Source organism: Canis lupus, chromosome 11 (genome assembly GCF_048164855.1).
Source record: "Canis lupus baileyi chromosome 11, mCanLup2.hap1, whole genome shotgun sequence".
NCBI lineage: Eukaryota > Metazoa > Chordata > Mammalia > Carnivora > Canidae > Canis > Canis lupus.
The window spans coordinates 7,958,674-7,975,211 of NC_132848.1; the positions used below are offsets into that span (position 1 = coordinate 7,958,674).

At 45.2% G+C, this 16,538-nt stretch overlaps 1 protein-coding gene across 4 annotated transcripts in view; it reads right to left on the minus strand.

The window, feature by feature from the left end:
- PPM1H (protein phosphatase, Mg2+/Mn2+ dependent 1H) overlaps window positions 1–16,538 on the minus strand; it is a 253,772-nt gene that overhangs the window by 82,315 nt on the left and 154,919 nt on the right. For all 4 annotated transcript variants that reach the window (XM_072843062.1, XM_072843065.1, XM_072843064.1 and 1 more), the window contains exon 5: window positions 3,032–3,116. In XM_072843062.1, coding sequence (XP_072699163.1) covers window positions 3,032–3,116 — 85 coding nt within the window. The remainder of the gene's footprint in view (window positions 1–3,031; window positions 3,117–16,538) is intronic.

Consider the following 16,538-nt stretch of genomic DNA (forward strand, 5'->3'; position numbering starts at 1 on the left):
GCTGGGCTGGGCTGCGACAAGTCATCACACTACTGTCTTCCTCTCACAATTGATACGATTTTTAATACTCTATGCTATAAGCCTAACTCTCTCAAATACTTTACCAAAAAGGCTTCACCACAAGGTTATTTTACACTCTGAGTCCCCTAATTCTCTCAAAAACTTCCCCACAAGGATTTGCATCGTAGGTCATGTGACCATTATTATTATTATTATTACCGGATTTGTTCACTTCAGAGCCTACATTTCTAGACTCCTGACAGAAGAGGAAGCTGGACAACCAGGATATTTTACGTTCTGATCGTTTCCTCTCCTGCGGTCTGGGGAGAGTAGTTATACACTGGAGAAACCCATGTGATTTAGGAGTAAGGATTAAGAAGAATGGGGACGGCTTTCTTACCTTTCAGAAATTCAGCTGTTAGGCTCAGTTCTGTGGGCTAAGGGGGTACACCCTGATTGTTCCAGAGTGACACGGAAATACACATCAGTCTTAGGAGCAGAAGGAGGGAGTCTCAAATTAAAAATAAGGAAGAAGAATCACTGCGGTTTGCAGCAGACCAGGGGGATTTGAAGCGGCAAGGCTGATTCATCAAACAATAATCAAATGACTGCTCTGTGCACAAAAGGAGTCTGCGTAGAATTTCTACTTAATCCTTACCCCTGTCTTCTAAGGATTTCTATGCCTGTTACTGGTGATGAAGCTGGGATCAGTGAGGGGCCTTGTAGAAATCACAGACACCTACATGACGAAGCTGAGATCAGAGGCAACACGCATCTCACTCCAACCATTGAAATATTTAGGAGACTGATAAAATGTCAGCATCGCCATCCCTCCCTAAAAGTTAGTGTTTTGAGCTCTCTGTACCATTCTTGTAACATGAAGATGTGAAACTATTTCAAAAAAAAAAAAAGTCAGCCTGCTGTTTGCCATTGCCTTGAGCAGGAAAATAGGGCATAGTTTTCACCAAAGGGCCAGGAGGTGATGAAGACAGGGTGTGGCTGAGGCACAGAAAGGCTGTGACAGGGTTCAGGGGACGGCGGAGGGGAGAGTGCTGTGTGGGAATGATCCAGATGTCAATACAAATATTGGTTCTTTCCTTCAGTTAGTCAACAAATCCCGATTCAGTATCTCCTCTGTGCTGGGTACTGGCAACGGGAAGGGACTAGGGCACGGAGCCTGCCTCCAGGACTCAGTCTGGAAGGGGAGAGAGAGACAGCAACCAGCAGAGCAACAGTACGGGCTCAGAGCCATGCCTCAGGCTTCTACAGGGCATTTCCTCCATGGGAGCACGGGGGACAGACACCCAGCCCTGGCGGAAGCCCTATGCTTCCTAGAGGAAGACACATTTATGCTGGGGTCTCAAAGGATGGCAGAGGACAGGGACGGGCCATCCAGGCAAGCATATGTCCAAAGGCATGGAAGTCGGGGAGATCAAGGTTGCCCCAGAAATGGAAGGTGGTTCTCTGCTTGCAGCTGAGAGGCGTGGTGGCATTGGTAGGGGCAACAGACAAACAATGCAGGGGAGGTGGATGGGGACCCTGATTCCGGGTCTGCTGAGTGGTGGGGCCTGCTTTCTGTACACTGTGAGGAGCCAAACGATTTTAGGTAGGGGGGTGACAGTCCATGATCAGATCACTTGGGTGGCTTTGCGGAAGATGGGTTAGAACAAGCCAGACAGGTGACAAGGAAGGCAGTCGTCATGAACTCTACTTGGAAGGTCCTTGGTGGTGACTCCCCAGTCTAGCTTCCCACTGCGTGACTGACACGCCGAGGCCTGGAAAGGTTAAGAGACTCGCACAAAGTTACTCAGCCAGCAAGTTACAGAGCTGAGACTGGAATGAGCATCTTTTGTGGCTGCCGCAGGACCGCTCCCCCTGCCTCTGCCAAAAGGAGTGAGAGCTCTGAAGCTTGGACTTCCCAGGAGTGGCTGCAAGGTTACTCACTTGAAAAAGAAACAGCAGAAAGGGTAGCGAACAACAGTTCGTAGAAGAGTGGAGAGACGTTTTTATACCGGGTTTGGATTCCTGTTGTCATTATGTACCAGAGCAACACAGCTTGGATATTGAGTAAAACAAGCTAAACAGACACGGGAATTGAGGGGAAGTGCACAGCCACTTTCTAAATCGGCCAAAATAATCAAACCCTGGCTGTTCACACACACCAAAATTCAAAGACAGGAGCAAAGTCCTTTTGGAGTCAGTCGGATCAATTTTTCCCTAAGAGCAGAGGATCGCTGCTATAGCTATCTTGTCTTAAAAGAAAGCCAGTTGGCATGAAAATATTTCATCCATAGAACTACGATCCAAGCTGTCAGTCCCCAAAGATGTCCAAAGTAACCTGGCATGATTGCCACCATCACTGAATTGAGATTCTAAGCCAAATGCCCTAGCTCCAGAATTTGAGGGCAGGGAAGTGTATCCTCTTTTCCAGAAAACTCAAATCTCTAGGCGAAGCAAAAATGCTCAAGATCTGAAAAACCAAACAGCCCTCCTCTAGCCCACTCAAAATTTCACTCCAAAGAGGGTGATCTACACGGAGAACTTATTTTCAGGATAGAAACAGATTTTCTGACACCTGCATCTTTCCCAAAGGGCCCTTGAGACTTCATATCTGTGTGTGAAGTTGGGGGGGCTGCCGGCACGATCGCGGGCTGCCATGCTCCTCAGGCCTGAGCCCCCATTTTCAGTTAGAGTGAGTAGCAGGCCAAGGAAGAAAGGTATCTGTGTTACTCAACACCCCACTTCATATTGTACATACCAACCCATTAAAAGAAACGAGCACATCGTGTCTTCGATTGGTTACAGATGGGAGAGAAACAGCCGCAATAATAATAAATTCACGGAGGTGGAGTGTGTCGTCACACACGGAGCCAGGATGTGTGATCCAGAAGGTGTGTGTGGGGGAGTTAATACCATATGTCGTTTGACTGCCGTGAGCCTGCTCCCATGTCAATAGCTACACGTTCCTCCAGAACAGCTCTGACACCATCCCCGACGCCATGGCGCTCCGCCAAACCGACAGGACTCTTACCAGGTACTGAAGTCGCTGGCGCTCAGTCTCGGGGGTAAATTCTGAAGACATGGGGATGATTTCTCCGTTTCTGATGATTATGGCCCTGAAATGGCAAAAAGGGTATTGTCAGTAGCCAGTCTTGTAAGTACCTCAATTCTATGATCACTCTGTAGCCTGGTTCAGAACACACCGAGCCTGGGGGGCTCAATCGGTTCAGACTCCTGATTTTGGCTCAGGTTGTGATCTCAGGGTCATGGGATTGAGCCTTGCATCAGGCTCTGCACTCAGCGCAGAGTCTGTGTATGATTCTCCCTCTCCTCTGACTCGCACACAGTTGCCCATGCACGCTCTCTCCCTCTCAATAAAATCTAAAAAAAAAGAAAAACAACAACAACAAAAAAAACAACCCACACATGAAATGCCCAAGGGGTACCTTTTCCTCTAACCTGCATGGTAACATTCACTGTTACCAACTGTAGCTCCCTCACCATATTACAGGTATCTTTACTTTTAGAATATTACATTCCAGTTGGCTTACCGGAACCATCTGTTAATGCCCAGCACCAACCATCCTACTTGGCACATAACAGGTGCTCAGTGAATAAATGGATGAATAAGTGAATGATGCAAATTAAGGCTTACTCTAGACTAGTGCTCTCCAATAGACCTCTCCATGATAAAGGAAATACTTTAATCTGTGTAATCTAATACGGCAGCCACTAGCCACGCGTGGGTAACAAGCCTCTAAATTATGCTTAGTGCAGCTGAGAAACTGAATTTTTAGTTTCATTTAATTTTAATTAATTTATCTTTAAAAAGTCACAAGTGGCTAGTGTTTAACATAATAGAGAGCTCCAGATCCTTGTTACTCTTAGTGTCTGTGGGCCAGTGGCACTGGCCTCACCTGGGATCTTATTAGAAATGCAGACTCTCAGGTTCCATCTCAGACTTACTGTATCAGAATCTTCATTGTAATAAGATCCCCAGGTGATTCATAGGCATGTTACCATCTGTGAACACCTGACTTAGACTCCTGAGTTTCTAGGGTACTATCCTGGGTCCAGGAAAAAAAAAAAAAAAGCCTCTCATCTCATCCTGAAGGTTAGGAAATTCACACACTTCCAAAAAATGTGCCCAAGAGCTACTACTGACTCCAGGACTTGAGAGAACAGAGTTCCCTAAGGGAGATACCTAAGGGAGACACCACAGCATGGATAACCATGGAGCGACCTTCCCTAGGCCTATGCCAGACGGAGCCTCCTACTCCTAGATCTTCTTGTTCTGAAGTGGTTCGTGACAACCACTTTCTAGCTATCAACTGGTGAAGTGGCTTGCAAAACGCATTCTATAGGAACCCAAGAGCTCTCAGGTACCAGAGAGCCAGAGGCCTGGAACCCAACACACTTCTCTGTGAAGAGCCAGGAGGATAGGAAACACCTATACTCGATGAGCTCAGCTCTGGGTGGATGCCTCACTGACTCCAGGGTCAGCTGCATTCTTTGTGCCAGGAGGCCCCAGGCACCCCTCCCCACCACAGAGGTGATCTCCAACTCAGAAGCAGTCCCTATAAGTAGCTGCAGTTGTCCCAACCTCTCCCCCAAGCCCTAACCCTGTGCCCAATGGGAGGGCAGGTAAGGGAGGGGATGGCAACAAAAAGTCACAGGGGCTTTAGAGAATTAATGGGTCTAAAAGAAACCAGTGGAAGCTATGAGAAAATGGAAAACTTGAGGGAAGCCGACTGGGAAGAAGATGTAATATTCACATTGTTTCTTTTATTACGATGCCCAAAATAGGACAGATTAAAAGCTCCTTCTTAAAAATCCAGTGTCACTTGTAAAATGCAATCCCCCCTCCCAAGAAAGGTGATACCCACCTTTCACAGATCAGTGTGTTCATTCAAATGGTCTTTGTCCTAACTTATCAGGTACAACTAACTCCAGAATAAGGGAGTAGGGTTTTGATGGAGGATGGAGAGAGAGAGCTTCAGAGGAAGGTTTAGGTTAGAGCTTAATCTCAAAGTAGCAAGAAGGGCTCTGAGAACCAGGGGAATAAGATCAAAAGCCATTAGGCAATAAATTCCAAAGGCAACCTTCTATTTCAAAATTTTGCTTAAAGCTAGTTTTAACTCCTTCCCCTTTTCTACATGGTCCCTGAATTCCAGCTTCTAGGCTCCAACTAGGAACGCTGGCTATCTCAGAGGGAAGCGGAAGAAAATGAGTCCAAGGAAGAAGGTAAGGAGGACAGAAGACAGTGTTGGAGACCACAGAGGAGGAGGGTGTGCGGGGAGGAGCCAACACCGCACCATCAGGCTGTGGAAGATCCACTTGTGGGACCTACGTGTGAGATCAGGGCCTTGTCCTATTAGTTTGCTCTTCTATTCCAAATGCTTAGCCTGCCACACAGCAGGAGCTCCATAAATATTTGTTGAATATGAGAAGAGGTAACTCAGGAGATGCTTTCCCCTTGAAATTGAGGCAGGAAGTGAGAGGCAGCGGATGCTCACTTGGGTAAGTGAAGTGACGTTGACTTCGGAGAGCCAAGAGGGTCCTCACCTAGAAATTCACCTGCTCCCTCTGCTACCTTGTTCTCTTCTCTTCCTGACCAGGGTAAGTCCATCCATCACTCCCCACTTCAGGGCTTCCCTCTGTCAGTTATTCCCCCTCTGTATCCTCAACTTCTCCTTCCTATGGCTCTCTGCCCATAGTTCCGACCTATGCTCAAAACACTTTGTTTAAAACCAAACCAAACCAAACAGACAAACAAAAAGGATACTCTCCTAATCCAAAACCCACCTTTCAGGGCCTGTTTTCTTTGCTTTCCTATTAAGATAATAATCTACAGTTAGGGGCTGTACTTTCCCACCTCCCACTGATCCCTTAAAGTAAATTCATTCTTGCCCCCCTCTCTATCCAACTGTGTCAAGAATCACCCAATGGCCTCTTTGTTACTATATCCACTGGATATGACCTCATTCCTAGTCTGCTTGGCATCATTTAACAGTCTCTCCTGATCCTGGCTTCTGGGACACTCCTCCTCCTAGATTCCCTATGTCCTGGAGGCTCCCTTCTCTATTCTTCCTTTGGTGTTATGGGCTACCATTTTGTCTCTCTACTCTTCTTCCCGGGGAGTCTCATGTCCTAACTCCTTAAGCTCCAAGATTAGCTTTAGCAGCCTCCCCACATGCTCCTTTAGCCTGGCACTCCTAATATAGAACACATCCCATTTTGCTATTGATGGCTTAACATCCTTGCCTGTGAGTTCTTAAGGCAAGAACCATGGCTGCCTTAGTCAACATTGTAGCCCTGTAGCTACTGTACACAGGGCCAAGGTACGATAAGCAGGACTGGGTACCTAATTTCCAGGGCCCAGTGCCAAATAAAAATGCAAGGCCTCTTGTTTAGAAATTAATGAGAATTTTAAGATGGTGACAACAAAGCTTTAGACTCAATGTGGGGCCCTTCCAAGAGTGAGGCCTGTGTGACCCATAAATTGCACATCCATGAAGCTGGCCCCACTCTATGCCCTTAATATTTTCTAAATGAATAAATGGCTTCAACAACTACATATACCAATGACTCCAAATATCCTTTCCAGCCCATACATCTCTGCTGTGCTCCAGCCTGGGGCACTCAACCGCCAACAGATATCTCCACATGAATAATCACCATCATCTGAGATTCAGCATGTTTCAAACTTAATTAATGATCTTATCTACCCCCTCCCCAGATCTGCCCTTCTAGCATTCTCCATCTCAGGGAAAAGCACTCCTTCCCACCTACTCACCTATCCTACACCAGGGAATCTTCTCAGACTGCTCCTGTTTCTCACCCTACCATCCAAAAAGGCACCACACCCTATAAATTCTACTTCTTCAACAGCATGTGAATCTGTTCCTTTCTTTGATTCTCACCATTTTGTGCCTTGGTTCAAGTCCCCATCAGAGCTTGTCCACATGACTCAGGAGCTCTGTGCTGCTCCCACTTCTGTCCTCCTCTGACTCTGTACATGATCACCATGGTGGATTTTTTATCTTAATTTTTAAAAGATTTTATTTATTTATTTGACGCAGAGGAGGGGAGCAGAGGGAGAGGGAGAAGCCGACTCCCCACTGAGCAGAGAGCTGGATGTGGGGACTCTGACCCAGGACCCTAGATTCGTGACCTGAGCCGAAGGCAGATGCTTAAGCCTGAGCCACCCAGGTGCCCCACCACGGTGATTTTAAAGTGTGACTCTCATAAAAAAATAATAAAAAAATAAAGTGTGACTCTCACCAAGTCATATTCCCTTTTGAAAGCTCCCTCATGGCTCCCCAGCATTTCCAAAATCCATTGTTATCTGTGTTTTGCCTCTATTTCTGGCTTTCGCCTCACTTTTGTTATTCTTGCACATCTCCCTCTCCTTTCCTCTGGACAAGCTATTCCTAGTGACAAGGCCGTCAGCCCCCCCCCCCCCCCCCGAGAGTGCCTTCTCTTGTCTTCCTGGGTTACCTGTGAGGCCCCTGTGATACCATGGTGTTGCACAGCATTGTCCTTACCAACCCTCACCACTGCTCCCATGGCTTCTCTAACTCCCTGAGGATATTTCCCAGCCAGAGCCTGAATCCTTATCTCAGGCCTGTGACAGACACACAGTAACTGCTGATGGATAAATGACTATATGGATAAAGAGTGAGCAAGCCACACTTGGGTGGATGAATAGATACACCCAGAGTGAAGGCCTCGAATAAAACTTTTCCTAGTAACAACATTATTACCTGTAATTATTTAACTGTAAAGAGTCTGGACCCTCAAACACCTGCACGCCTTTCATCGGTTTTATAAAAAGTCAATGAATGTAAAAGGATGTCATTCTGGCTAAGTCGCCACTAACAAAGTGACTTGAGAGATTTAGTCAACTGAGGCAGAACCCTTGTCCTTAGTGGGCAGGAGAGAGGGGACACAGCCAAGGCAGCAGCCACCACTGTGTTTACTCTCGTTTTTTTTAAATTTCAAATTCACACACAGTGACGAGGTACCAGCATTCAATTCCAATATTCGCTGCTGGGCTAACCCTAGCTAATTACTTTCTTAAACAGATATTTATATCAAATCCATCTATGTACAGAACAGTCTTCATTTCTGTTTGAACTACCAAGTTCTTCCTTTATGAGACACCCATGGATTAAAGATGACAGCATGCTTGGCAGTCAGACTTTCCAGTCCCTAAATCATGATGCCTCTTCCTATGTGCTTCCTGGCTTCTTTTTGATCTTTCGCTCTTTCATCCCTCTGATCTTGGGATCAATGTGTCAGAGCGCTGGTCTCCAATCTGGAGTGGGGCAGTGAGAGGGAATGGGTTTCAAAGGGAATAGAGTGCGTGTGAAGGCTGACAAATCTTGCACTAAACAACCAATAAACTAGAGAAATGCTTTCAAGCTACATTCTGTCATCATGGGATTCTTGTGTACTTCATATCTTCTACTTTGTTATTTTATGAGCTGTTTTTCCAAAGGAAAATTATTTAAAACAAAACCCAAAAAAAGCTGTGGCAGCAGTAAGAAGCAAGGAGAATTAGGCATACGCCCTGGTCTTTCGGCTAGGCCTTTGGATCTGGACCTGTCGATAGGACTACGGTCAGATTTTGGATGTCATTCCACTTACTTACTCAGAGATTAGCCAGAGATAAAGCGAGGAGGTTCCTAGGCTTGGGGCAATTTAATCAACTGGCCACCACTTCCTACTTGATATCCCTTACCCCAGAAAGGTGGCTCCTGAGCATATTCCCCCAAGTTAAGGCTAGCCTTTCGTTCACAGAGACTAAAAATGAAATCTGCATACTTGAATTTCTTGCCCAGCGTAAAAGATGGAGCCTGATTTGTACTAAGGTGAATGGTAGGGTCTAAGATGGTCTTAGGAGTCAACTGCAAGGATGGGAGAAGAGAAGGTAAAGCAAAGACATTCATTGTTTCTCAAATGGCCTCCCACCCTCCCCAAACATTAGCCACATGAGAGGATAAAAGCAATTTATTGCTAACTGATGAGAATTTTGAGTTCAGAGAGCAATTTCTTGAAAACCTTGCTACTTCTATCCTCTAATATCACAATTTGGCGTCAAAAAGACCTACATGCGTCCCCCAAGTGAGTCAAATCATTAACCGGTCAAGAGAAAAATAAGGGGTCAAATGAGATGCTCGTTTCAAATATTCGCTTGATTTCACAACTTCTCTTAAGGAGATCACACCAACTCCTGTGAAATCCCACCTCAGAAGCAAGATTGACACTCTCCAAGAGACATCTGACAAACAAGCAAAGGGAAAAAAAAAATGGGTAAAAGATATGATTAGGCAACTGACAGAAGGGAAAATGCAAATGTTCAATAAACACATGAAAAGATGCTCGATCTCACTAGTCCAGGAAAATGCAAATTAAAGTAAAAATAACATATAACTTTTGCTCATCAGATTGGCAAACGTTTGTTGAAAAAATTAACAACGGGTAGTAGTTCTCATAGGGCAAGAAAAAAGGCCAATCTCATAATTAATGGGAGCGTAAACCGTTATACCTTTTAAATCTATTATAATGATGCGTTCGATGGTCCAGTCCTCCTACTTTTGGGACTACCACCTAAAAACACAGAAAACTCAGAAGCCTCGGACATACAAACAAGAAATCGTGCTTGACATTCTTCGTTGCAGCAAAGATTGGAAACAGTCTCAACGTCTATCAAAAGGTGAGATACTGAATAGATTGGTTTGTAATCCATAAGGTATTATATGGTCATTAAAAAAAGAGAGAGAGAGAGAGAGAGAGAGAGAGATAAGTACGTTTCTTGACCTAGAGATATCCATGATGGATTGCTAAGTGAGAAAAGCAAGTTTCTGAGGAATATGCAGTATAATCCCATTTTTGAAAAAGGAAAGCCATACACGGATACACCATATGGGAGGACTGTGACCCCAGGCCCAAGCCAGGTGTGCTCCCTCACGGCCATGGCGGGGGTGGGGGTGGGGGCAATACAAAGGCAGTCCTCTCCATTCTCACTAAGGGCTTTTTGGCCTAGAATCTCTCCCCTTTCCACCCCCACCCCCCACGACCCGTCCCCTGGTTTAAGAGGCAGAGGCCTTTTGTCCAGAGCTCCTTAGCAGTAAGAAGATTCCCTCCTGTCTGTGCTCCCTGTCAATGGACCCTTGACGGTGCAGGGGCCCTTCGGGGGTGGGAGGGTGGAAATGGAACACGGGGAAGCTGGCCCTTTGCTTTTTCTTTGCCTCTTGCCTGCAGGTTCACAGGAAGTGAATCAAGGTGGACTGCTACCTTCCGTCAGGCTCAGGCCCTCACTGGCCCACCTGGACCCACAGGGGCCCACAGGACCCCTGGCTGCTCAGCAGTGTAAACACGTGTTTGATTAAGCAGGAGGAGGGGCATGCGAGTGGGAGAGTTCACGTTTCTTCACATAGCTTTTCGTTATTTGACGGCTACGGGGGATGGATGTTCTTTTTGTCAAGTCTGAAGAGGAATTGGTTTGCCCAGATTTGGCCACATATTCAGAGAAGACCTAAAGTCCTACAGATTCATCTTTGTTCCACTACCAATTTTTGTGAACCCCGTATGCCCCAAGCACTGGTCCACAGACCCCTGCCCAGTGGCGCAGTCGCACGTCAGAGGTCACAGAGCTCAGGCACGACTGTAGAGGGATCCTGTAGCCATGTCAGGAGCCGCTAACTGAGGAACCAGTGGCTGGCTTTTGTTATAAAAATAAGAACTGGTTAAGCCCCAAGATGTCTTTAAGACATTTAAAAACGTTGTTTAGGGGCAGCCCACGTGGCTCAGTGGTTCAGCACCGCCTTCGGCCCAGGGCGTGATCCTGGAGACCTGGGATCGAGTCCCATGTCGGGCTCCCCGCATGGAGCCTGCTTCTCGCTCTGCCTGTGTCTCTCTGCCTCTGTGTCTTATGAACGAATAAATAAAATCTTAAAAAAAAAAAAAAAATAAAATAAAAACGTTGTTTAAAAATGACTTTAAGAAGAAGATGACGTTTGGAGAATCGCAGGGCAGGTGCAGGAAACCTGGTCAGCACTCCCTTTCTGAAACCCTCAGGAAGCCTAAGAGTGCATGCTGTGCCAGGCAGGGAGATTACCTCCCCAAGGTAAAAACCTCTGGCCTCAAAGCCCATCAAAACCCCCAAACTCGTAGGTAAGTGATTTTGCAAACAGATGCCATGGAGACATGGTAGGAGGACAACTAATAAGTATGAAATAGCCCCAATTGAAGGCTTTATGCAAGTGGCTCGAAGAGTGGGAAAAAATGTATATATACATACAGGTTTATATTTATAAATACAGACTTTACATATATGTACCCATACGTGAGTACACATATATGCGGGCGCACACACGTGCACACACACCCACACACCTTTAAGCTGAACACCGGCACACTCTGCAGGGCAGAAATGGAAAAAAAAATACAAAATTGCCGGGCTGCTGCACTTAGAAAGCAGGTAACGGTGTCCAGCAGTCCAGTTTCCATGAAATAAGAGCCATGGAAAGTCTTCCGAGCAAACCAAAAGTTAGGGGTCAGGCTCACTCCTGGAGCCAGAGCGGACACTAAGTTGCCTCATCTTGCTCTCCCTGGGCCTTGGGAACAGCAGGCCAGCAAAGAAAGGGCTCCGAGGCCCATGTCTGGAAGAGTCCCAATAGCACAGAGCTTCGTTCCAATCTCTCGTGGTTGAGAGGTCGGTCAGCCCTGCAGCACGGACGCCCCATGCGTGTTATCAACTACGGCTAACTGAATGGCACATAGATAGGTGCACTGTCACCTAGCCTCTCGGGTTGTTGTAAGTTCTGACAGTTTGCCCAGGAGGTGATCCTGTGAAAGCCAAAGCACTAAATGACAAATACTGGGGCGGTGGCTGATTGCTGACCCCTCTCCCACGTCCGAGAAGTCCATGGCGTTGGAGGGATGCACACATAGGGGCATCAGCAGTGGCAGTGGGGCCACGTGGTATGGCGGGAAGCTGGGACCGTCCTGGGAATCAGAATCTGTAGGTGCCAGCCCCCACCTCATGCCCGTCTTGGGCTCCAGGCCTTGGTGTCCTTGCCTATAAAAAGAAGAGATGGGACCAGATCCATTCGCAGGCACCTTTCAAAACTAAATTTAAACGATTCTGAAAATAAGCCTCAGGTACGTGGGGCTGAGAAATAGGGACAAACTGGTACAGTTACTGCTTTTCTTCTCAGGAGGTAGCAACCGCCAGAGTTCAGATTCTAATAAATATAAACCAATTCCGAAGTGCCAGGATGGGAGAAGTCACCCTTAGGGCATCTCTTAAATCATAAAGGACAAGGAGCCCATTATCGAGCGAGCCCCCCAATGTAATTCCACTGTTGTCACCAGTGCAACAAAAGGCATGGTTGGAGCAACGAGCTGCAAACAAAAGGCATCTTCCACGCTGCTAAGGGTATTCATGGGATGCCCTGATTCCATTACGCACTTTTTCAGCTGAAAGTGATTCGAAACGCAACATTAAACTGCACATTTCCAGGATGGAGGAGAAAATCTGATCCAAGGTGACAAAGAGAAACCATTCGGAAAACCCTTTTTGACAGTGTATATCAATTCCCAAGTACAGGGAGGAGGTACCCATTTTGTCAAAAAGCATCAGACCTTGGGAGTCCTGTTCAGATGCAGCAGAAGCGTCTGTCTCCTTCAAAAGTATCAGAAATGTGTCGATGGGAAAGAAAGCAGAGTAGCTGATGGGACAGGCAGGGGCCACCACCGTCAGAGGACAGTCAGGCTGTCGAGGCTAATTAGAGGTGCCAGAAAGTAGCTGAAGGGGGAAAAATAATAATCCCACGAGCCTGGAATTAGTTGGGGTGTGCTTCTAGCCATTCCGTTTCCAGAATGGACGCTACAGAAAAAGGCTGCAAATACTGATGATTCGTCTAACAGAGGCTCAAGCACATGGTTCAGTTTCTCAGCAAAAATATTCACCAAAAAAAAAAAAAAAAAAAAAATGGACAGGAGAGAAAAAAAATACTGATCGTTAAGCAGCAGCACAAATAAGTGACCATTTGCTGAGCAATAAATGAGTCGGATGCTCCCGGTTTCTCACAAGCAGCCCAGTCGCTACTCCTACTGCCCAGAAGAGTTTCTCAGTGTCCTTATTCTGCCACTGTATGCAAACATCTTGCTTTACTACCGACATTCAAGAAACCCAAGGCACTAGCACGTTTTCCCAAGTAAAAGCCTCATAGTCATTAAAGAGAACTTTCTGAGGTGCTTATTTCTTTTTTTTTAATTTTTATTTATTTATGATAGTCACACAGAGAGAGAGAGAGAGAGGCAGAGACATAGGCAGAGGGAGAAGCAGGCTCCATGTACCGGGAGCCCGACGTGGGATTCGATCCCGGGTCTCCAGGATCACACCCTGGGCCAAAGGCAGGCGCTAAACCGCTGCGCCACCCAGGGATCCCTGCTTATTATTTCTAAAAAGGAAAAAAAAATATGACAAGGGGTCAATTTATAAATGAATTTATAAATGGGATTATTTGTTCTGCTTTTGTTTTTTAAAAACTATAATCCACATTTCAAAAAAAATTCATCGAATTAGAGTGCAATTCTGTGATTTTTAGTAAATTCACCAGGTTGTTCAACCATCACTGTAACCAATTCCAGAACATTCTCATCACATCAGAAAGAACCTCTTACCCTACCAGCACCCATTAGCAGTCACTCCCCACTCCCCCACCTCCCCTCAACCCCTGGCAACCACTAATCTACTTTGTTCCTACAGATTTGCCTATTCTGGATACGTCATATTAATGGGATCAGAATATACAGCCTCTCGTGCCTAGTTTCTTTCTCTTAATGTTGTCAAGGTTTGTCCTTGTGGCACGCATCAGTACTGTATTCCTTTCTGTGGCTAAATGACTATTCCACTGTATAGATAGACCACATTTTGTCTATGCCTTCGTCAGCTGATAGACATTTGGTTGGTTTCCACCCTGGCTATTGTGATTAACACTGCTATGAACATTCATTTACAAGTTTTTGTGGGATTATCCTTTTAATTCTCTTGGCTACATGCCTAGGAGTGGAACTGCTGAGTCACACTGTAACTCTGTTTAGTTTTTTGAGGAACTGCCAATTGGTTTTCCAAAGTGGCTACACCATTTTACGCTGCCGATGGTGGTTTTTAAAATTTTCTCTTCAAGGACCACAGGATTCAAACTAAACTTATTTGTGAAAAATCCCACAGTCATTTCTCATTTTACACAGTTTTAAAAAACACTTTGCTGGAAAAGTTTTGCCTCTGTGCTTGGATTTCAGAGCCCATGTCGGACATTTGATGGTTCTTTTTTCCATTTGCATCAGAGGGTATATATATACATGATCCTTCTCAAGTGCAGGGTCAGTACCTATAATCAACAGCAACAGCCCCCCAGTACAAATGTATATAAACACTTCTCAAGCCTCAAAATGAGCACATTTTTCTCCCCATAGCAAGTAGCTAGAGACTGGGTGAGGCCACCAAAGGCATGTATTTTTTTTCTCCATTGTAGCCATTTTTGGAGTAGGATGGATCCCCTTCCCTTTTTTAAAAATAAACGATGACAACAATAGCTCACTGTTCAAGTGCCAAGGCAGGTAGGACATGTAGAGTCCGGGAAGCAATCTCTTTCTTACAAAATGCTCTGCATTAGTCACACTCAGGTTAGAGCTGTGTCCAGTTCTGACCTCTTTGCTTAAAAAAGGCAATGCAATGGAGCAAATGAACAGAATCCCAAAAAGAGAAATAAAAACAACTCAAGGGGTGGAAAATAGATGCTTTGAAGGAAATTAAAGCAACTGTGGTATTTCAGCCTGAAGGAAAGAATGAGAAATGATTTGATCATACTCTCCTTCACACAATTTGAAATGGTTTTATTCAAAGAATGGTGGGTGACCAGTTCTTCATGCTCAGAATAAAGCAAACAAGAGGAAATTCTATTTAAATCAAATCAGTAAGATTCTATGGTTGGAAACAGGAAAAGGAGCTTTCAGATCTTCATGTTATGCACTGATCGAAGCCCATGAGTCTCCAGTCCTGGAATTCAAAAGGACATGAGGGAGCTTTGTCTATATTTGCCTGCCAAGAGTCTTGAGGCATCCTTCACTGTTTTTCTTTATGGTGCTATAAATTAAGAACTGCATCGGCTCTGTAAGGATAAAGTCAGATCCGTGAACAATTCATTCTACACTATGTAATGTATTGAGAAGGTCCTGCAACCTATACTGTGTAAATAAATGGGGCACCCTTGTTGCCATCGATCATATTCAAAATTAAGCTGCATGACTTCACCTCACAGGGCAGGTGGGCTTACTGGTGGCCTGTGGTTAGGACAGAGGCTAGATGCCTTCCCTGTAAGGCCTCTCTGGTTCTACTTGCTCACAGTTACCCCATGTCAGTTCCTTACACAACAGAGGCTTGGGAAGCCCATCTCCCATTCACTGAACGTGACCGTCAGTTAAGTTTGGGGAGCCAGTGGAAAGGTAGTGGAAAGTAACCCAGGGCTTGGAGTCCAAAGTCTAGTTCAAGCTATGAACTAGCTATGCTGGGAAAATCAGCCACTCTGTGACTGCACTTCCTCCCTTTGAAAAATGGGGCCATACTACTTTCTTCAGGTTAGATGAGTTTATGTGCAAAAGACTTTTAGTTTGGAATTTTTTTGGTTTTGGGTTTTTTGCTTAAGTATAGTTTATTAATGATGCTGATTGAATCATTAAAGGAAACTCGCATATCTCAAGACAAACTAAAACCGTTACTTGGCACTTCGTTATTCTGTACAATAACTGTCCACAGTTGTGACTGTAAGAAACTGTATAAATGAAAAAACAAATTGGACTTAGGTGGCCTCACTCAGGCTTTAGTGGTAGAGTGGTATGCTGACTTCCCATTGTAATTTCCAGGCACGTGCTCAGGTACCTCCAGAATTCCATAACAAACAAGGGAGATTGATAGAGTACCACTGGAACATTCCCACTTCTCTTGATCACTAGCTTTAAAACCCCATCCTGTTCATTAATATTAATGCCATAATCTCCTTAACATTTTTCTAAGCATATCTGTAACTTAAGATTTTATCTTGACAAAGACAGATAAAAGGTTCTCATGCCAAATTCCCTTTCCTTACAAGAATTCTGCTTACCCCATAATTTACCTGAAGCTATTGCAATTGTTCAAATGAAAAATGAGAGTCTGGACTATGTCCATGGGAATAGATAGAAGTCTCAGAGACAAAATACATTAAGTTTTTAAATTCTATCTGTATTTATCATATGGACATAATTTTTGAGTACATTCTCCTGGGTAAAGGAAACAGAAGGTCTGGAAATCCACTGGGGTTCCCAACTTCGTCACTGGAGAGTGAGGATATTATTAATGAGAGGGAGACCGGAAAAAAGTCACTGTGGTTGAGAGGATACTTCATTTTGACTTTCCATGCTGAACTCGGGGCACGTGCCTGATACCCAGATAGAGGGACTAGGAAGTACACAGCTGGAAATGT